The 23,342-nt window shown below is 45.3% G+C and overlaps 1 protein-coding gene across 1 annotated transcript; it reads left to right on the top strand.

Moving 5' to 3' along the window:
- Window positions 1-621: 621 nt before the first annotated feature.
- Window positions 622-22,781, top strand: LOC310775521 (zinc finger CCHC domain-containing protein 24-like). The gene is made up of 4 exons (XM_083635684.1): window positions 622-994; window positions 4,793-4,993; window positions 20,274-20,438; window positions 21,596-22,781. The coding sequence occupies exons 1-4, from the start codon at window positions 770-772 to the stop codon at window positions 21,707-21,709; spliced, it is 705 nt and encodes a 234-aa protein (XP_083491810.1). The 5' UTR covers window positions 622-769; the 3' UTR covers window positions 21,710-22,781.
- The last annotated feature ends 561 nt before the right edge of the window (window positions 22,782-23,342 follow it).

Below are 23,342 nucleotides of genomic sequence, written 5' to 3'. Positions count from 1 at the left end.
ATCAGTCATGTCATAGGAATATTTTGTGGATGTGGATCAGTGCAGACAATGTCCCACCTGGAATGTGCTGATGCCCCCCAGTGCAGTCCAGAAGACCTGGCAGAACCTTCCCCATCAGCTGTGGCCTGTGCCCGATATTGGCAGAACGACATCTGAGATTGCTACGGACTCGAAGAAGAAGAATAGGAATATTTTGGTCAATAATGATGACATCATGACATCACTGATGATGTCGCATCACTGATGATGTCACCCTTCCCCCTCAACCCTCACATTGTTACACATAAATTCATAGTGATGCAACTGTATTAAAATACAACATTACTGTCTAAATTATAATTATGCAAAAAAAAATGTTGGTTAGAAAATGAGATAAGATGTGAGTAGGCGGTATTAGATTGATGCACAGTTAAAAAGGCTACCGTAATGAAGTGCATACAAGTAATGAGTACAAACTCATGTTGGACCTCCCTTCGGAGTGACGCAACCAGGACTCCTGCACAGAGCGCTGCTGCTGCAGGCAGTTCAGAGCGCACAGGTTTTGGACTGGCATAAACTTTTTTCGCTCTGTCATGCTTTCACCGCGATCCCCCAGTGATCACACTACTACAGGAACGGGGGTCCCCTAGGGCTCCTCTGGCGAATGCAAGAATCCCGTCCACAGAGCCGAAGAACTGGGATGGTTTGAGAAGAGTCTTGGGTGATTTAGAAAATCCGGTGGTTCTGACGGTGCTGTTCCAAAAGGCGCACATTTCTTCCAAAGAACAATATGATGTCTGCCATAGACGCGGGTACCCCGGTGTACCAGCCGGCGCAGCTGCTGAACTGGGTTTACATGTCTTTGCAGGACACTCAGACCAACACTTTCGATGCGTTCAGACCCGAGTCGGAGTCTTCTCCTCAGGACCTAAACAACGCCAAGCGCAGCGCAGCTGATCTGAGCTCCGCGCTGAGCTCCAACTATCTCAACAACTTCTTACATCTGAGGAGTGAGGTAGACTTCATCATAATTATAGTATTCATACTCATTAGGCTACACTTTGCATGGCTATTTTGCAGTTCACAAAGTTCCCATGCTTTAAACTATTCTGCTAAAGATGATTCACCTGATGCATATTTTGATCTGATGATGACTGATGTGACTTTTCTGCTGTATGTCAAAACCTTCTCTAAACGTGCTCCCTTCATGAATCGCATATTTCACTCCGGGTTATTTTTGTTGCCCATACAGTAAACCTCACCTGCGCATACCTCCATTGGGTAGCACTGTGGTGAGTGGGTGTAGTATATGAATATGTGTTTTGTATGCTGGTATAGTGCCTGTGTGTGTTCAGACTGTTCTGGTGTCACTGCGCAGCCCGAGGAGGTATGGCAGGTTGAGAAAGGCCTCTCACAAGGTTTTCAGAAAGTTGAATGTGAGAGTTCACCCAGGTCGGCCTCCCCTCGGTCAGAGCAGTGTGCGGTGTTCACTCAGTGGGGCCTGGTGCTGCTCAATTTAATTACCGTCCCACTGAGGAAAAGCCTGAAAAATACATGAGGAGTGGAATATAAATGCAGCATTAAAATAGGTAAGGATTAAAAGGGAGCAAGTGGGCAATGTTTGTTTAAATTTTTCTCCCGGACACCATCAGTGCTGTCACTCGAGCAATTGTGATGTGTCACTGATGATGTCACAGTGTGTATGACATGCAAAGTTGAGCAATTGTGCGCTGAGTGACGTCACTCAAGCACTCCATGATGTGATCAGTGATGGTCACTCGAGGAGCAATTGTGATGTCATCAGTGAGTGATGTCATCAGTGATGCGAAGCGGGACAATTGTGCGCTTCGCATGCCAATAGAGCAGGCGAGGCCACGCAGCAGCCGAGCTGCGGGCGAGGCCGAAGTTGAGCAATTGTGCACTGAGTGACGTCACTCGAGCACTCCATGATGTGATCAGTGATGGTCACTCGAGCCATTGTGATGTCATCAGTGATGCGAAGTTGGGCAATTGTGCCCTGCGCATGCAAATAGAGCAGGCGAGGCCACGCAGCAGCCGAGCTGTGAGCGAGGCCGCGCAGCGGGCGAGCTGCAGGGCGGGCGAGGCCGCGCAGCCACGTAGCGTGCAAGATTTCCAGTGCTATTAAACTCACCAAAACTTCAACAACTTCACTGATTACTTTCCTTTTATCACTTTTGGCATCAAATGTCACCAATGTCACTGAAACTATCTCTGCTGCACAGCACAGCTGGAGGTGGTTTGTAAGTGCATCAAGGAGGGAGTATAGTTCAGTGCCCACTGCCCACATGTGTCTGTTTGAATGTTTAAGTGCCTCCAGGGCGATACACACATGCTGTGGGTGTGTAGCAGCAGGGTGGCACACACACACACATGCTGTGGATGTGTAGCAGCAGGGTGACACACACATGCTGTGGATGTGTGGCAGACACACACATGCTGTGGATGTTATAGCAGCAGGGTGACACACACACATGATATGGATGTGTAGCAGCAGGGTGACACACACACATGATATGGATGTGTAGCAGCAGGGTGACACACACACATGATATGGATGTGTAGCAGCAGGGTGACACACACATGCTGTGGATGTGTAGCAGCAGGGTGACACACACACATGATATGGATGTGTAGCAGCAGGGTGACACACACATGCTGTGGATGTGTAGCAGCAGGGTGACACACACATGCTGTGGATGTGTAGCAGCAGGGTGACACACACACACACACACATGCTGTGGGTGTGTAGCAGCAGGGTGGCACACACACACACATGCTGTGGATGTGTAGCAGCAGGGTGACACACACACATGCTGTGGATGTGTAGCAGCAGGGCGACACACACACACACACACACACACACATGCTGTGGATGTGTAGCAGCAGGGTGACACACACACATGATATGGATGTGTAGCAGCAGGGTGACACACACATGCTGTGGATGTGTAGCAGCAGGGTGACACACACACATGATATGGATGTGTAGCAGCAGGGTGACACACACATGCTGTGGATGTGTAGCAGCAGGGTGACACACACACACACATGCTGTGGATGTGTGGCAGCAGGGTGACACACACATGCTGTGGATGTGTAGCAGCAGGGTGACACACACATGATGTGGATGTGTAGCAGCAGGGTGACACACACACATGCTGTGGATGTGTAGCAGACACACACATGCTGTGGATGTGTAGCAGCAGGGTGACACACATGCTGTGGATGTGTAGCAGCAGGGTGACACACATGCGGTGGATGTGTAGCAGCAGGGTGACACACATGCTGTGGATGTGTAGCAGCAGGGCGACACACACACACACACATGCTGTGGATGTGTAGCAGCAGGGTGGCACACACATGCTGTGGATGTGTAGCAGCAGGGTGACACACATGCTGTGGATGTGTAGCAGCAGGGTGACACACACATGCTGTGGATGTGTAGCAGCAGGGTGACACACATGCTGTGGATGTGTAGCAGCAGGGTGACACACACATGCTGTGGATGTGTAGCAGCAGGGTGACACACATGCTGTGGATGTGTAGCAGCAGGGTGACACACATGCTGTGGATGTGTAGCAGCAGGGTGACACACATGCTGTGGATGTGTAGCAGCAGGGTGACACACATAAGGTGGATGTGTAGCAGCAGGGTGACACACACATGCTGTGGATGTGTAGCAGCAGGGTGACACACACATGCTGTGGATGTGTAGCAGCAGGGTGACACACACACACATGATATGGATGTGTAGCAGCAGGGTGACACACACACACACATGATATGGATGTGTAGCAGCAGGGCGACACACACACACATGCTGTGGATGTGTAGCAGCAGGGTGACACACACACACATGATATGGATGTGTAGCAGCAGGGTGACACACACACATGCTGTGGATGTGTAGCAGCAGGGCGACACACACACACACACACATGCTGTGGATGTGTAGCAGCAGGGTGACACACACATGCTGTGGATGTGTAGCAGATTGATGATGTCTTGGGCAAAACATCACCCGCTGCATTGGACATGACTGTGTCCAAACACAAAGCCTTTCTGTGTGATGCCTTAGAGTAAACAGCCACTGTCTGCAAGCCTGTCCTTCACTTTGCTGTGCGGTACCATAGCACCCATCTCCTCCACAGGCACAATCATGTCGATTGTGCCACCCCGATAGGAGCAGTTGGAATAATGTGTCAATAATGTGCGACAAAGGTATTTTGTTCTGTGAAGGAAATGGACACAATTAGCTCCCAGAGCAAATGTAGCACAACTGCAGAAATGGAATCATGTCTACTAACTGTCCTCTATGAAGCAGAGAAACTGGCAACGAGGAGAATCAATCAGTGTGATGGACTGCAGAGACCCGGGTTCAATTCCCGGCAGCGGTACTTCTGCCTTGGTCAGATGTTCCTACAGACACAATTGGCCGTGTCTGCGGATGGGAAGCCGGTGGGGGATGAGTCCTGGTCGCTGCACTAGCGCCTCCTCTGGTCGGTCGGGTGCCTGTTCGGGGGGAGGAGGGGAACTGGGGGAATAGCGTGATCTTTCCCCGCGCTACGTCCTGCCGGTGAAAGGCCTCGCTGTCAGGTGAAAAGAAGCGGCTGGCGACTTCACATGTATCAGAGGAAGCATGTGCTCGCCTACAACTCGGCAGATCGGCAGAGGGGGAGGTGGAGCAATGACATTTTTCCGTGTTTTTGTGTGAAATGTGTCCCAAAGCTTCCAATGTTTCGATCCCTACATTCATACGTTTCCCTGTCATGTGTCCATTCATCCCACACAGGCCTTGAACAACAACTTCTACAAGAGCTCCTCGCCATATGGCTCCCTCAGCAACATCGTGGAGGGCCTCAGCTCTCTGACGGACCATTTCTCCGAGCTCTCCCTGTGCGCAGAGACACGCAAGCCCAGCAAGAGGCCACCACCCAACTACCTGTGCCATCTTTGCTTCAACAAAGGACACTACATCAAAGACTGCCCTCAGGTGAGCGCCGCACGATATGGCCTCTGATGCTTTACATCGGCCTCCTGGCAAAGGTACAGTCAGGTGCAGATCCACACACACACACACACACACACACACACACACACACACACACACACACACACACACACACACACCCACACCCACACACACACACACACACACACGTGCAGTGGGCCTAAATTGAAACAGGTGTGTCGTGGAACATTGAGCTGTGTGTATCAAATTCAGCTCAATGCTTCCAGGAACAAAATGGGGTGCTGTGTGATGAAGATCAAATTGGTGACGTGAATATGTTGACACTGTTTGTGGATTTATAGATTTCCTAACTATTTATGATAAAGGGGCGTCTGGGTAGTGTGTAGAGGTACTGCTGGCTTGGTCAGACGTTCCTACAGACATGACTGGCCGTGTCTGCGGGTGGGAATTCACATGTACCGGAAGAAGCATGTCCTACTCTACAACTCTCCCCAGATGGGCAGAGGGTGTGTGTGTGTGTGTGTGTGTGTGTGTGTGTGTGTGTGTGTGTGTGTGTGTGTGTGTGTGTGTGTGTGTGTGTGTGTGTGTGTGTGTGTGTGTGTGTGTGTCTGTGTGTGTGTGTGTGTGTGTGTGTGTGTGTCTGTGTGTGTGATATAAATCAAAAATCTAAATCAAATCATATACATATATTATAATATATATACTGTATATATATATATTTCTGATAACAATCTACAACATATATATATATATATATATTTCTGATAACAATCTACAACGTCCACTGTTATCACCTAGTCATCACAACTTTATAAAGTCTGAATATGTGAATATAAAACTATATTCACACTCTTTTCTCAATATGAAATAGATTCCACAGCATATATTGTATGCACATATTTGAGTTGGTTGTAGCAGCACAGGTTGGTAATGAGCAGCAGATGCTAGATTGGATCTGTAAGCCGGCCTTAATGAAAGACGATAGGTTTCTTAAGCAAGAGCTCCACTCAAAATAGGGAAAGAAATATTAGCACAACTTTCTGCACAGCTGGAGTTGCCCATTGATCATTTTCATAGGGAAATGGCTGACATTTGTCAGACGTAATGGAAATCATCACATGATTGATGGAGATGACGCTCAGGTTGATCACATGATTGATGGACAGGATGCTCAGGTTGTGCAATGTTGGAGAAACGAGGAGGCGAAAAGTAATGTCCAACTCAAAAAGTTGGTCAAATTCAAAATGGTCAATTATGTAAAGTAAAGTGTAATTGCTTCCTTTTGTGAGCCAAACAGATACCAGATGACTAGACCTGTTTCTCAGTCTGTATCACAATCCAGTCAAAACACTGAAATGAATATGAATCCGTATTTGGTTAGAACATTGTGAAAGATAACAATACTAATAATAATACTAATAATACTACTACTAATAATAATAAAGCCATGAAAGCAGTAACATGTTGTGACAATCATAGAAATAATGTTACTCTGGTCTTTTGGCAATTTATGACACTGCTTTCCTTTAAGTACCACTTGTCTTAACCCCTGCTATTCCAACTTCAGACCTGGCGCCTGACTCTACTGGGGGAAGGGGGACTATGTGCATCTTATAGTATAGACCTTATTTGGTACCCCCGGACGGCGCCATATTGTTGAAATACCGTCCTGACATACCCACACCGCTGCAGCTGACAACTAGTAACAGCCTTATTGTTGTTTCTGTTCCATTACAAAATAGCGATGGTGATGACAGCAATAAAAAAAAACTGAGTTGTTGTTTGTATGCTGCCGTTAATGCCTGTAATAATAAACAAAAGAAAAAACGAGGTAAACAGACTTTGCTGTGAGGAGCTGTGAGAAAGTTTCACCTGTCTCTCCTAACTATCCACACATCTCCTGTGCTGACGTATCCTCAGTCTCGCTCCCTTCACGTCTGTGGACGGTAGAGATAGAAACAAACCACGGGGACTTTATTGCTGTCATTACTACAGCCATGTATAACGCAGGTCACCATCCGAACCCAACAGGAACGATACAACGCTAGCTTCCTATAAACGCTGCTCTTACATAGGCTGTTTCACTAACACAGATCACACCATGGTTAGAATGAATATATGTTTATTGATAAGTGAGTGTGGTGCGATTGCTTGGAGACCCTTCTAGTACACGGCACGGCCGTGTCCGGAACCAGGATTGCTTGGAGACTCATCTAGTACGCGGCACGGCCGTGTCAGGAACCAGGAACCCGGGGGTTGAGACTCTGAGTGGGGGTACGTCTCTGGGCGTAGCCTGCTAGGTCCTGCGCCCGGGCGTAGCCTGCTAGGTCCTGCGCCCGGGATGGAGACCGCATCCTGGGTGGGAGCCCGCTGGGCTCGGTGTCCCAGGATAACGTACGATCTCCACCTACCCCCCCTGGTTCCTGTGTTCAGAGGACAGAGAAGCAGATTAGGCATGTGCAAAACATATCTTTAACAGTCTGCGGGAGGAAACCGGAGTGCCCGGGGAAAACCCGCGCAGCACGGGGAGAAAACCTGCGACTCCGCTCGTGCTGCCCGTAGCGAGATGTGAACTAAGGGGTGTGGAGGGGGGGGTCGTGAAGACATGACAAACGGGAGAGAAGTGGTATGCCAGTGAGTATATAAAGGCTACAGGTGATTGAGCTGATAGAAAGCCGGTGTGGCTCGGTGATTGGATTGGAGGAGCGCAGGTGAATGGGTGATGGATTAGAGTAGGTGGCGGTGAGATATGATGCGGACCTGGTGTGATCTTGTGTTCCTGAACCTCAGTTATCAAGCTAACTCCATTACTTGAGAGCTGCAGCACTATGTCAAGAACATGGCGGCGGTGGGCGTGCCCGTACGTGAGTTACGTCAATCGAATAAGGTCTATTGGCACAGTTGTGTCCTTCAAATGGAGATCAGTTTATAGTAATGAATGGATACGACAAAGTACTTCTAAGTGACTTTGTTAACCCAACTCAAACACATCTACTATCCAATAGCATTGTGAGGCTGAACAACGGGACCCATTGACTATGTGGGGTGGGACGGACATATTGAAAAAAAATGTTTTTGAATTTCTAGAATAGCTAAGAGTGATGTTGTAATATTACAACCATGGGTTCTACAGGGAGTGAAAACAGAACATTGTTAGCAGTAGTAGCATGGTTTTGTGGAATGCGCTGTCCCGGGCCTCCATAGACTGGTTTGGATTGGAGCTGCAGTGGATAGGAATCAAAGAATGCCATGGTTCAGTCAGACAGGAGAAGAAGCGCACAGGAAGTGGGGAGAAGCAGCACGCAGGAAGCGGGTGTGCAGGGTGTCCAGAGAGGTGGAGTGAGTGGAGTGGGGCCCGCGCGTGTCCTGTGCGCGCGCGTCCTGCCAACTCTGTAAGGCTGCTTCTTTGATCATGCAACATAGGAAACATCCATGGAAGCCTGTCTGCTCTTCCACTGGTATCAGGAAGAAGTGAGAAGAAACATGACTTCTCCATGACTTGAGAAGCTGCACTTCTGCTTGAAGGCATTAGATACAGTAGTATAGTCTCCATGCTGTCCTGGTCATCGCCGTGGTCAACATCCTGTTGACAGCATAGTCAAGAGTTAGGTTACTCGCTTCACCGGGGAGGTTAAAGACGTCCAAGGATTAACTCTGAGATATTTACGATTCCTTTCTCACGGCCCCGCCCCTTCCAATGTGCAAAATCTGGAACGCATTTCTGCTGGCTCTCGCTCGCCTTGAGGACGATGATGTCAGATTTGATCATGTGTTGCTAATATCTCAGACTCAAAGCCATGAGGAAGGAGCCCGTCTCCATGACAAAAGGCCTCTTCAGCTGGAGCTGAACGCTGGAGCTGGAGCTAATGAACAAACTGCTTTTTGTTCTCGGCGGTTGGAATCCGTGGCATTTGTTCAAGACAAGTGAAATAGGTACACTACACATGTCTTACTGTACAGTAGGTTGGGTGGTAGAAAATCACTACAGACTGAGACTATAGAGGTTAAAACGTATTTATTTTACGTGTTAATAAATCCCATATTATCCAGCCTCACAGTGTAAAAATCACTCACACTGTATCCTTTAGATCGACTGACTGCTTAGGGGTTATTTACCCGATCAGTCCACATATTGCAATCAACGTGTCTCTCCACTTCGGCCCCTTCCACTCCTCAACCCAAGGTCATAACGAGTCGGTGACCCCTTGCCAATTAAGTTGCTGAACTCCGTTAGCGTAACGGGAACACACAAGTGACAGTGTGCTGACAGTAAATGCTTCGATGGTGGGAAGGGCTTGGGCTAAATAAGGAGTGTATTGTTTCTCCGAAGGGGCTGTGGAAGCAGAGGTCAGGAAGTCAGGGCAGTATTGTTCGCTCAGCTCTGCCTGGCTGCAGTCATCCTCGCCCCGGCTCTGTCTGTGCAGAGAGACAGGCTACCGGACACGCCTTTAAAGGAGCCAGTGGTCAGCTGACACACACACAGACCCTCTGCGTCCGAAACGTGGCACCACCACACGTTTTTTTGGAAACACGAGGAAATGAATGAGCCGAGGGACCGTGTCCTGATTTTTAGGATCTAATAATGTTCCGATGGAGGGAAGACGACTTTGGACAGAGAAGCCTTTCACAGTGGCGAGGGCTAGAGGAAGAATGTCTCGGTTTTGGGTTCGACTGAAGGCCGATAGCACTCGCGGACTGAAGTTGCAGATAGCTGATATTGTGCCGATATTCAATGTCTTAAACGTTATCTTATCACTGGCCGTTTTCACTGTATTCGGCGTTTCCCACACCACTTCTGTCCCTGTCAGGGTGGAAAAGCCTCTTAGACCACGAGACACTAAATCTCTCCATTGAAATTCAGACTCATGAAAGTCTTTTAAGGCTAGCAGCAGAGAGTAGAATAGAAGAGTCGCGACATCTCCATTCACTCCAATGGACCAGTTTTTTTTTACTCTCAAGAGTTCCAGGAAGTAAGGTCCTGGATTAAGCAGCACTGTCGAGTTGCAGCAAAATGGACAGTTTGTGTTGTACTTTGAAAGGATTCAAAGGGTTTGTAATAATCAGTCAACAAGCAACAGCATTCATTATCTTTTGACCTTTCGATGTTGGGAAGTGCCGAGGCAGGCAGAGCCTGTGTGAGTCTGCTGCTCCCATCATTTATTCATATCAGCACAACGTGTGGGACGTTTGGGGCAAAGCCCTTCAGACATGAAACAAGTGCTGAGACACACCTTCAATGTATACCTTTACAGGGGTCACCTGACCTGACTGAGCATGTGATACACCATACACCTTTCTTGTGTGTAGTTCAAATTGGCTAAGTGGCGGTGTCTGTCTGTCTGTGGCTGGCAGCGGTGTCAGTCACGATTGCGATGTCATCAGTGATGTCACTTGGGCAATTGTGACATCATCAGTGATGTCACTTGGGCAATTGTGATGTCATCAGTGATGTCACTCGAGGAATTGTGATGTCATCAGTGATGTAATAAATCCTTCCTGGCTGAGGCTGGTGGGTTTATTCTCCAGAGCAAGTGGTGGGAGTAGAAGTAGGAAGAAGAGTCTCCAGAGTCTCCACCCTAGGAATCAAGATTGCATAGTGTGCGAGATTCCTAGTAGTAAAAAGATGCATAAAGGTATACTGTTAGGTTAGAAATAGAAAAATACATACAATATATACACATTCAGGTTATTTATAATACAATGTGTTTCTACACTTGTTTCATGTCTGAGGAAGGGCTTTGCCCGAAACATCACACGTTGTGGTGATACCAATAAATGGTAGGAGCAGCAGTAACCAGTGTGTGTGGACTGGACTCTGTTTTCAGTTGCACTTCGGTTCTGCCCCTGGTTCTGTACCTGGTTCTGCACCTGGTTCTTCAAATGTTTGGATGTGCGTGCCTCTTTTTTCCCCTTTTTGGAAGCCTGTGTGAGGTGAGCCATGGTAAGTGTGCCAGTGAGTAGCACCCAATTCTAATTAACATAAACAAAGATCCTTAACTTAAGCATCCATATTGAGCTGTGGAGATTTGGGGTCAAAAAGAGAAAAGATATCCTCGGACCCAAAATAGACATTTCATTTCATGTTTGATCTTGAGCATTTATGTGTGACTGGTGAATCTCAGCCGTCACTGGCTGATGAGATTGCTTTGGTCCCTTTGTTTTGGTTGCTGGTTATCTACTGCTTTTGGCCGGAGCATCTGCTGAGGAGGACGGGCGAGATAGAGGAAACCCTGGAATGTGGGGCAGATAGACTCCCTCTGACAGCCAGTGGCCGTCATACACCACTCTACAGGCAAAACGAATGAACTTCATAATAATGTCTATCTGAATCTTGGTTCACCTCCCTTTCTTCTCTGAGCTCATGGCGCCATGTTTCCAGATCTAGACGGCATCCTGGAGGATTTGCTCGTTGACTCGTTGTGCGTTATGATCTCTCCATTTTCCAGGACATATGTGAGAGGCAGGAAAGGGAAATGAGTACATGAGAGTGTGACATGACAAGTCAGCTAGGGCCATAAATTATGAGTATTGAGTATTCGTTTTTTTTTTTTCAATTTTCATTTTAATTTAGGGGTTAGGGCAGTGATACTCAACCCAATGTTCTGAGACACATGTGGCTCCTTTATGGGTAGTTGTGGCTCTTTTGAGTCCTACTTAAAATAAATAAATAAATGGAGGAACGGGACTTTTTTGGATTGTGGAGTAATTAGTAATTATATATATATATATATATATATATATATATATATATATATATATATATAGTATATGGCAGCCACTGCAGGGGGTGATGTCATGTGGTACCCCTCTTGTTTAGGTCTTATGAAATACACACTATATGACTCAAATCAAAGACGATTTGGGCTTTTATATATATATATATATATATATATATATATATATATATATATATATATATATATATATATATTATAATTTCAGCCAAAATGGAAAATTCTGCAATCTTCCATGTTTTACTAGTAAGCCTTATCTGTGTGGTTCTAATTATGTCTACATCCTCATTTCAATAATGAGAGACTAGAAGGAAAGTACGATAAACTTTAATGATAAAACAACACTTAGATTTGGCGAATGACTCCATGGTATGATGACGCTCCTCTGAGACAAGAGGAGGACGTCAGTGATTTATAGGATAGAGAACCCCCATAGGGAGTTCTACTGGAGTCATGACATTGGTGGTGTTCAGGGGAGGAGGAGGGGCGAAGCAGCAGCTACGCAGGAACAGCAGCTATATGGGTGAACAAACAGGGTGAGTTACAACTTGCAAGAGTCTTAAATAGAACTTCATTTAGGTGATTGGCAACAGCCGAAGAGAGGGAAAGCGTGGGAGACATTGATTGGACAGGGATAAAGAGGGCGTGCATATTTATGAATGGCTGATGTAACCTGAGGGCGTTGCTGCAGGGGAGAGAGAGAGATGAATGGAAAGGAACCATGGATTAGTGAATGGGATGGATAAACAATCATTGACTAGTGAAGTAGTCTTCATTATTGAAAACAGTCTGAGACATTATTTCTGTGTGATTTGCCCAATTTGAATGATCAGCACAATAACTTTGATCCATACGCCGTTCTGTGTTTGTATACATTGTTCTGTCTCCTAATGCTATTGTTGAGTATGAAAGGCTGTTAACTTCAGAGCAGGGTGTCCGCATGTCCTAAAAAAAATATAATGTTAAAATGTCTTGAATTGTATTATCTAAGATCAAGGCCTCACAAGAGTACTGTTAAATACTGCCTTTACGTCTTAAATGTAGTTTTAGAGGTCTTTAAAATGTTGTGGTTTCTTAGTGTGATGTTAGTCGAGTGAGAAATCAGCCCTACTGTAATATACTGTACTGTACTGTACCTAATACTATTCTCTGATTGGATTCCCCCCCCCCCCTCCTAATTTCAGTGGCTAAATTAGTCTTCTTATATTTCATTCTATCAAGCATGAAAAGCTGTCAGATGTTGTCTCAGAGTTGATCCATGACAGGTCCATGACAGGTCCATGACAGGTCCATGACAGGTCCCTGACAGGGCCCCTCTATAGCCTGGTAAACGTGAACCTCTCATTCTGTTTGGGAGAACGAAGCAGACTGTGAGTTCACATCACAGCAGCTGGTTTGCAGGCTAGGGCCCCATCATCCAGATCCGTGGGAGATTGAACAAAGATCAAACTGAACCAATTCAACCTCTTAATAAACCATATAGATGTCATTTTGTTCTCTCTCTAAAGAAACATGATGGTGTCACAAAGTTCACTTATTTGCTCTGGCAGCCAGCTGGGATCTGGCGGGAAGGATGTCATGTGGTAACCCTCTTGTTTGCAGGGATTTGGGATTTGGGATTTCAAGATGTGATTTAGGACAGAATTCAGTACAGTGAAGGGGAATGTAACCTATGATCAGAATAATCCTCCCAGTACAAAGATCTGAGTGCAGCAATGACTGCATGTGACATTGAGATACATCTCTTTTGTCATCAAAGCTCCTCCTGGGAGGCCCCGGAGGAGCCTAGGGGGCCCGCAGCATTGCTTTGCCACCACCCATCATCACCACAAAGAAGAACTTTCCCTCCCTCCCTCCCTCCCTCCCACACCCGTCATGAGGTTCAATTTGGATTTCTTGACTCTCACTCCAGCCGCTGTTTGGAGATGAAGGAGGGGGATATGTGGTTGTTGCGTTTCTTGTTTGTCTGCCAGCCCACCTGTCGCTGTCCTTCACCCCCGGGCGAAACATAACGCCGGCGTACAGCTGGACAAGTCGTCAACTCGGCCGCGGCCGAGAGCCGAGCTCCGCGCGCGCGCGTGTGTACACACATCGCCATCGACTTGCTTTGATAGATGATCCTCGTTCCGCGAAAGCAGCACTACGTCTGAAATAGATGATAGGAGGTATCATGTCAATGGGAACACTAGGTGTGTGTGTGTGTGTGTGTGTGTGTGTGTGTGTGTGTGTGTGTGTGTGTGTGTGTGTGTGTGTGTGTGTGTGTGCGTTGTTTGTGCATCTATTATTGTTTGTGTTCAAGGATTTACTGTCTAAATGTGAACACAAATAAAGATATTAAAATGTGTGTGTGTGTGTGTGTGTGTGTGTGTGTGTGTGTGTGTGTGTGTGTGTGTGTGTGTGAGAGTGAGTGAGTGAGTGAGTGTGTGTGTGTGTGTGTGTGTGTGTGTGTGTGTGAGTGTGTGTGTGTGTGTGTGTGTGTGTGTGTGTGCGTGTGTGTCTCTCTCTCTCTGGGGGCTGGGTGGGAATCATTCTGCAATTTTAAAGGACAATTGAAATTGTGAAGTCATGTAGGAAAAGAGAAAAGCAATCATCTCGGTCTTTGGCCTTCAATTGTTTGCCTCTAATGGTGTTTGTTCTGGAGGAGCGGAGAGGCTATTCAGCAAAATAGCTGATGTGCAAGATTTGTAGAAAGGGTGTCATGTTGCGACGTAGCATCATTTGATATCTGGACGTTTCCATTTGTGGACCACCATTTGGACTGAAGCCTTCTGGGAAACAAGGGAAATGCCATTGTGTAAAACAGGATAGGTTTGCTTCCATCGGCTGAGCATGGGGAGCGTCTCACATCTCATTTCCTTGAATGGCAGCTCTGTGGTTTGCGCTCTTGGTTTGGTTCAAGTCTTTTTGTGTGGTGGTGGAAGCGCCACTGTGGCCACTTAAAGAGGGGAAGGGGAGGACCGGCCGGTGGCAGTCGCTGCATCCGCACACGACTGTATGTGGAGAGCGGGAATGCTGAGTTCAGCATCTATGGCACCGTGAGAAACAGCTGTGTGCCGACGAAACCAGGGCACGTCTGTGTAGTAGTTAGGATCCCCACACTGTGTGTACTGAGTGTGTACTGAGTGTGTACTGTGTGTACCGAGTGTGTACTGTAACTGGGACTGTGTTCACTGTGTCGTCGTGGTCTGCACCACTGGGCCTCAGTTGCAGCAGTAGCTACAAGTGTATTTACAGTACATTTAGGGAGATTAATTATGATGTCATAGTGCAGGGGTGTGACAGGAAATATATACTACTAAATTCATCCCAAGGGCCAGGGATGGGGTACTGTAGGTTACCATCAAAATGTATGTGTGTGTGTGCGCGTGCGTGCATGTTTGCGTACGCGTTAAATCTGGGTGGGGAAAGTGAAAAGGCAGCGCTTGCCCCTCCCTCATTACCACCACTGAGGTGCCCTTGAGCAAGGCCCTTCCCAACCGCTCCAGTGGAGCTGATCAGTGGCCAGCAGATCAGACTGTGGTTGTATTGGTCAGCTTCCAGGTGTGAATGTGTGTGTGAATGTGAACAGAGCGCTCAGACTCCCCTGAACAAAGGCAGACTCCCCTGAATAAAGGCAGTAAGACTCCCCTGAATAAAGGTAAAAAAAAAAAATCCAAATGGATTTTTCTAGGCAACATATAATGGAATACAGCAACAACAAAAAAAGTGTATTTAGAAGTAATCTATTCCATTACAAGTTGTTCTATAACATTCCCATAGAAGATCAAAAAGTCAGTTTTGTCATTATGCTTATGAAATACTCAATAGAGAATATTCACTTATTACAACAGCTGGATTCATTTGGAAGGCAGCTGCATCCAGCTCTTATTGAAAATGTATTCCGATATGGTGTCCGTTGGTCTTCAAATGCATCGCACACGGATGACTTTTCCACTCTTAATATGGAGGTTGTGAAACGCTCTCGGAGGAGGTAGGCGACTGCTTGCGCAAGATAATGAAAAATATGAGCTAAGCCTACAACATGACGGGAGCCTCTCAAACACAGCAGGCCTTTTACTGCAGGGTGACAGTCCAGGCTGCTAACAGCTGGTCTCCTGCCTGCCTGCCTGCCTGCCTGCCTGCCGCTGGGGGTCCGGTCCAAATGAAACCCAGCAAGGCAGAGAGCTTTGGGTTTGTTAGCGTGGAGTAATTGACCGCATGCTATATCCGATGGGCTGTAGTGTTCTTGCGGTCTCCGGGATGAATGTCCCACGGGGGCATGGGGAGTGGGGGAGAGAGTGAATGAGAGAGAGGGGTGCTAGGTGGGAGGGAGTGGGAGGGGAGCGGGGGGGGGGGGGGGGGGGTGCAGGCTTTGGAGTACTCCATTGTTTATCCTGATGGTTTCCAGATGATGGCAGAGGGAGGCAGCCAACCCCCTGGGCCCCCCGCTCACCAGGCAGCAGGATCCAGGCCAAGCCTACGATCTGGTGCTGTGAGGAAATCTGGCTTGGCTTCACCTTGCCACTGAGGACTCTGTATCTGATTTCACTTGAAGTCAGAGTGTAAGTTATGGGCCTTTGGATGGGACGCCTGGTAATGCACTTCATAAAGGAATGTAAATGTGCATTTATCTGGCGCTCAGGACAGCTTCACGCATGTTGCGGTTTTCTGGCCCGCCAGGATCTTCAGTCCAATGGGAAGAATCTGCTTTAGGGAAGAAAAAAAGAAAAACCGTAACCTCTGATCCCCTTTTAACTCTGGAGTGTTGTAGTGTATTGAAATAATATTCCAACTAAGCTTGTCAAAAGTATCGATAGTATCTATAAGTATCGATATATGTATCGATACTAAACATTTTAAATTGATACAATACTCATTTGCAACAGGTATTGATAGTATCAATACTAAAAAAAAAAAAGATACAATACTCATTTGTAACAGTATCCATACCAGCAGTGCTTTCTCTAAATGAAAAATCAAACATACTACAGATTTTTGCCTCCCTATCATTGGTGGGTATCTGTTGCTTCAACAAGCTCAAAGTGTTCTGAGAGGCTGATGACTAGATCAGAGGCAATCTGTTGTGTAAGTGCAACGTTTAGAAGTATCCGTCCATCTTCTATACCCCTTCACGTGTTGTAATGGATGTAATCCCTCCACCCCCCGTCGTATCGAAAATGGTACCAAGTATCGATATTGTACTGGGTAACGATATCGAAGTTAGAAATTCTAGTGTCATGACAACCCTGACTCATCTATCCCAGGGGTTCACAACCTTTTTTGGCTTGTGACCCTACTTTGACGTCACAAAAATAATCTAGGGACCCGAGACATTCAAATTCCGGTACACCATCGATAATATCATCAGTGACATCGTCAGTGATGTCACATAGTATGCTTCTTTTTCCTCGCAGAATTCTGACTTTAATCTGAGAATTCTGAGCTTAATCTCAAAACTCTAACTTTTTTCTCAAAATTCTGACAGTAAAGGTCCTTACACACCGAGCACGTATTTTTCGTGCAATTAATTCGCACGTCAATAATATTTTCCGAACCTATATCAGTCAATGCAACCGTGCATACCAACGGCGAAGTTTCGCCCAGCGTTATTGCAGTGTTTATTTTTTCGAACCACGGTCGATTTTTCAGAAATTCGCTTCCGACGTGTACACATCTGTGGCTGTGATTGACAGGTGGGTCAAAACTCGCATCGCAATTTCGTGCTGTATATTCGCATCGCTCTTGATGTATAAGGACCTTAACTCAGAACTCTGACTTTAATCTCCGAATTCCAGAATCCTGATTTAAAGTTATAATCTCAAAGATTTTCATCTGAATATATATATTTTTAATTAAGAGTCACTCACAATGTTGATTGAGGGTATGGTCCATTGGTGGAAGCCTTTGCAGTATATAGTGACATTATGTGACATTAAATATCACATAATGTAACAGTTTGGATCTCACCTGCAATTACCACTCATCGCCATAGGTGTCACCCAAGAGAACAAAGCTGAAATTTTAGAGATTATCACTTTAAACTCAGAACTAAAAAATAGAATAAATAAAAGTCGCAAGTGACCCTAATCATCTTTGGTAGTATTAAATTGTGTGTGGTGTTAAAATATGTATGTATATATATATATATATATATATATATATATATATATATATATATATATATATATATATATATATATATATATATATATATCATTGATATCAAATCAATGACAAACAATGAAAAGCAGATTCTCTACCATACTGCATAGCCAATAACAGAGTTGTATCATGCATGCAGGCATCTTGATGTCTGCATTTCCTCCCTCCCTCTTTCCTACTCGGCCTAGAGCGTCCACACTGTGTCCGGTCCCGAGTTTCATTGTCACTTGTCGGTGGCACTGCTTTGCTGGGACCAGTGGAAACTGTGGAGCGTGCGGTGCCCTTCGGTGCCCTGCAAGCGACAGAGTGTAGGCAGAGTTTGTTTTGCTTGCTGTGCAGTAGTGAAAGCTGTTTCCTCCGTCAGGAAGGCGATGCTCCTCTTCAGCAGAGAGAGAGAGGCCTGTCAGGCATGTTATCACTCCGTAACCTCACACAGTGCCACATGGTGGCGGAACAGCGCAAACGCAGCCCTCAAAACAGCAAGCTTTGGGTGTTATGAGACTTGGCTGTTGGAGCCTTAAAACACATTTTTGGAACTTTTTGTTGTCGTCGCCTGGATTTAGCATAGGGAATAAATGAAATAATCTGCGATGGGTTTTATGCACTTTCGAAACCGGCATGTGTTCTCCGTATGGAATCAAAACACGGTTTGATGTAGGCCGTTGGGGTGGTACGGATTCAATCCTTCTCAGGCCTCCCTAATTTTGACTTGCCCTACTTTCCAGCCAAGGTGCTTCTAATTCAAACCAGTCTTGTCGAGATGATTTCTTTATGATGGGTTTAGGATTTTGTCATGTTATACAAGTGCAGGGTTCATCTGGGTTTCATTTCCTCCCTACTAAGATCCCCGGGCCCCGATTGGTGGGCCGAGGCCAGCTGGGAGGGATGACTGAGGGCCTGAGGTATTTGTCCTGTAGCGGAGAGGCCTCTCCCATTGGTCCCTCCATAGGCCTGGGCCTCCTTTATGGTCCCCTGGGAACACAGCTGGAGGGAGGGAATTCATGTCTAATGGGAAAGCTGAGACTCCTTCTTTTCTGCCTTATAAATAAATTTGACTCGCAATTACAAGGTTATTCCAACTCCCTCGCAATGAGCCGTTATAGCGTTAAACCTTCTCATTTGTGCTATAGTAGAGAGAGTGTTGCCGGTTGCTCCAATAAGTATCACACCCATAGCTTATTACAACAGAGGTTTTCAAAGTGGGAGGCGGACCTCCACAGGGGCGGACCTCCACAAGCAGTTTCAGGGGAGGCTCAGTGAATGGAAGTGAAAAAATATTACTTTAGTTATTATTTATCAAAAAGAAATCACATAGAATAGCCTAAATGTGTGTGATTTGGTTAAAGATAGGAGATACAGTAGTTTTGGGGGAATTTTACCGTTTTTTCCCACCTTCCCAGAGGTAGAAACTAATACATGCCATCAGACAGACACTTTTCTATGTATTTGCTGTAGTCTCAAGTATGTCAAACAACAACATCAGGCTATCTTGGCTCAATTGTTGAGTGTCTATGGGATCAAATAACATGTTCATGATCCAATAGGCCTCCAGGAATTGAGTGAAGGGGCCGCCTTTTTCCAAGCTTTGTCTGGGGGGGGGATGCCCACAGTCCCAGACTTTGAAAACCCCTGGTTTATAACATAACACAGATCAGAAAGCCCCCCCCCCCCCCCCCCACCGAAATGTATTGCTCACTCTCCCCGAACCAAAAATGTATAAGGATTCGTTTCCCAATGCAGCATGTCAAAGCAAATTTGCAGTTTTCTGCCTTGTACTGACAGAAAACATAAGCAGTCAATCCATCCCTGATGCTGAGCCACGCAGTCAATCCATCCCTGATGCTGAGCCACTTCATAAACTCTTTACCCCCTCTTGACCACCACTGGGGCTGCTATCACTTCCTGTTACAATCACGCAGCGCGCGGACTTGGCTGCCGTCCAAAGAAAGCAAAGAGGTCGCTCTCCTCCAGGAAAAGGTGGTGAGAGGCAAAAACCAAAATGTATTCAAAACCCCGGAGTTTTACACGCTGAGATTTGTCTCCTTTTTGTACAAATAATATAGTACACTAGCAGTCAAAAAGTCTGGACACACCTGCTTGAAGGTACTGGCTTTCATTACCTTAAAGCCATTTGGATCTGTAGGCTTACGCTTAAATGCTTGAAATTTGCTCCTTAGGCAAAATGTAAATCGTGAAGTTGACGCTTATTGTGTGGATTTCTTTCCAAAGACGTTGCTTTTGCATCAAGGCAAAGGGTGGTTACTTTAAAGAATCTAAAACATAAGATATTTTGTGTTTTTTTGGTCACTTCGTGATTCCATTTGTAGTATTTCATAGTTTTGTTGTCTTTACTATTATTCTAAAATATGGAAAATAGTAAAAAAAAAAAAAAAAAAAGTCTTACGTTTGACACTTTTGCTTGACAGGCTCGACCCAAAGGCGAAGGCCTGACCCCATATCAGGGAAAGAAGAGGTGCTTCGGTGAATACAAGTGCCCCAAGTGCAAGAGGAAGTGGATGAGTGGGAACTCCTGGGCCAACATGGGACAAGAATGTATTAAGTGCCACATCAACGTTTACCCTCACAAGCAGGTAACGTTCACGCCCCCTGCTGGCTCCCTCATCTCAGCCTGAACCCCCAGACCTCCGTCTCACTGCATTTCATCGTCTACTCACTCCCTCAGACCAGCTTATTTAGAATTTGCAACTGCATGTGTTGTTCCATTACCTTGTAGTCTGACCCCTTGAGGCCTTAAAGGGACAGCTCACCCTAAAATCCAAAATTACATGTTTTTCCTCTCACCTGTAGTGCTATTTATCCATTTACATTGTTTTGTGTTAGTTGCCTGAGTTTTGGAGATATCAGCCCTAGAGATGTCTGCCTTCTCTCCGATACAATGGAACTGGATGTCACTCGGCTTGTGGTGCTCAAAGCAACAAAAACATACATTAGAAAAAGTCAACAGCAATGTCTCTTTCCAGAAATCATGACCTGGTTATTCAAGATAATCCACAAACCTGTTGTGAGTAGTTTCATGTGGGAACTATTTTCTTTAGACCGAACTACACACTAGCTGCTAGCTAATTCCTACATGAAACTGCAGCGAGCTAGCAGCTGTGGGTGTAGTTTAGTTGAAAGAAAATAGTTCCTACATGAAGCTGCTCATAACCAGGTCTGAGGATTATCTTGAGTAACCGGGCCATTATTTCTGGAATGAGACAATGCTGTTGAGTTTTTCTAATGTATGTTTTTGCCATTTTGAGCACCACAAGCAGGGTGCCATCCAGTTCCATTGTATTGGAGAGAAGGCAGACATCTCTAGGGCCGATATCTCCAAAACTCAGGCAACAAACACAAAACAATGTAGATTGATAAATAGCACTACAGGTAAGAAGAAAAATATGTAATTTGGATTTTAGGGTGAGCTGTCCCTTTAAGGCAGTATAAGAGCTGCTTTGTGTTTTCTCTGTGGCCCATAGTTACCTGCTTTACTGTGGAAATGTAATATATGGCAACATTTTCAACAATTGAAAAAAGTAGCAGTAAGAATAACAGGACCTCATAACTGCCAGTGGCATCAAGAGGAGCTGTTGTGGGCAACTCACTGAACTGTTTTGTTTTCCCATCGATATCCGTCATTCTGGAAATGGAGAAAAAGCTTTGTAGAGTGAATTCCTCACCTGAAGTTTTCACCTTCTGTGAGCCAGTATGTGATGCTGAGGAGTAACTACCTGTTTCTTTGCTGTAGCGACCTCTGGAGAAGCCGGATGGGCTGGATGTGTCCGACCAGAGCAAGGAGCATCCTCAGCACCTGTGTGAAAAATGCAAAGTCCTCGGTTACTACTGTCGCCGCGTGCAATAGCCCTCACTACTCCGCCTTCCGCTCGCATACTCATCCAAAGATTTATCAAGAAGTTATATTTTAGCTACTAAAAAAGACCCGATAATAAACTTTTATCGTACTGTAACGTATCTAACTCTTTTGTTTATTCCCGTAATGTATGCTTTATGACACTATGACTCTCAGTATTAGAGCTTCATTGTGGTAGAAGTTTTCTACAGTGCCTCTCAGTGGAGACTATAGTGCTTTGCTGGGCTCTTTTGACTCATTCAGTTGGACCTATATTTCATTATGTGAATATTCATTTGAAGTCTTAACTATGAAGGGTGAATCTTACCAACTGTGAATTAAGAAATTGTGGATCTGTCCTTCTCTCCTCTGTGTGAACAAAGTTCTGCCTTGTACATGTGACGAGTTACGAGACAGAGATTTTCTTTTACATGTGTTTGTATATTCCAGAAATAACTTAATGAAGAAAATATAAGTTGTGTACCGTGATATTTTCTGTATAAAATATGCAACAAATCTTTACTAAGGAGGATATATTGTATCTGTATTATTATCAGTACTGGATGGTACATATTTTTTTGAATATATTTTAAAGCCATTACTAGTGTTTTGTTGATTATTACTATGTGAAGGAATATGTTAGCTTACTAACAACTCTTCTTTATATACCATTTGCCTACCCTTATTTGTGAAATCATCTTTCAGGCAGTTTGTTATTATTCCAGTTTTAAGAAATGCCTAACAAATGCAATATGGTAGCACAATTTTAAATGTTCACAAATATGAACAAAGTGTAAATTAAGAGTACAGAGCTAGTGCTAGAAAAGACTCGCCAAAGTGCTTTTTGATGGATCTTAGACGGCAATATCCATGCAGGCAACATTAAACCAAAAAGAGTCAAACATCTGAATGTATAATGTGAAAGAAATCATAAAGGAAAAGTGAGATGTGCATGCTGTTGGTGTTTAGAGGTTTCTTTTGTCAAAGAAATGGAAATAGTGATAAAAAGGGGGGGGGGGGGGGGGGGGATGTAACAGCAATACCCAAAGTCTTACATCTCCTGGTGTTTGTGATGTGTGTTTGAGCAACCATGAAATGGATCTCTTGGTATATTTGTATTAAAATGTATTGTAACTTGATTAAAATGTGTTCATTTTTAGCTGCGACCAGTAGCTCTATAAGTCGGTCCACAAAACGTTCACCACCCTTTAGCCGGCGGTTTTCACCCTACGATACTAAAATTTGGCATTTAGGTCAAGTGTGAAGATATGTCTTTGTGTTCATGCCTATGGACCCATTTCACCGCAACCGTTGAGGTGGTAAAAGCAGGAAGTAAAGCAGCTGTAACTAATAGCATTAATTATGCTTCCATTCTGTTTAGGTGGTCCAGTGCCAGGTGCCCTCATTAATGCTAATGATTACACCTGCATTACTTCCTGCTTTACCACCTCAAAAGATTGCTGTGAAATAAGCCTATTGATAGTATTCTGTTACAGCACCACACGGCCATCTTGGTAGGAAAATAGCAGGTGATTGTAATCATTTAACAGGTGATTACAATCAAGTGACACAACCAGCCAATGAGCTGTGCGTATTGTAGCGCCATATTGGTAGGAAAATGCTTGTGACATCATGGGAATACTAT

Source organism: Poromitra crassiceps, assembly GCF_964638095.1.
Source record: "Poromitra crassiceps genome assembly, chromosome: 4".
Classification (NCBI taxonomy): Eukaryota; Metazoa; Chordata; class Actinopteri; order Beryciformes; family Melamphaidae; genus Poromitra; species Poromitra crassiceps.
This window is presented reverse-complemented; position numbering and strand designations above follow the sequence as displayed.

Coding starts and splice junctions, on each gene's coding strand:
- LOC310775521 (XM_083635684.1), top strand. CDS start 770: ATGATGTCTGCCATAGACGCGGGTACCCCGGTGTACCAGCCGGCGCAG. Junction 995..4,792: donor TCTTACATCTGAGGAGTGAG/GTAGACTTCATC, acceptor CATCCCACACAG/GCCTTGAACAACAACTTCTA. Junction 4,994..20,273: donor ACATCAAAGACTGCCCTCAG/GTGAGCGCCGCA, acceptor TTTGCTTGACAG/GCTCGACCCAAAGGCGAAGG.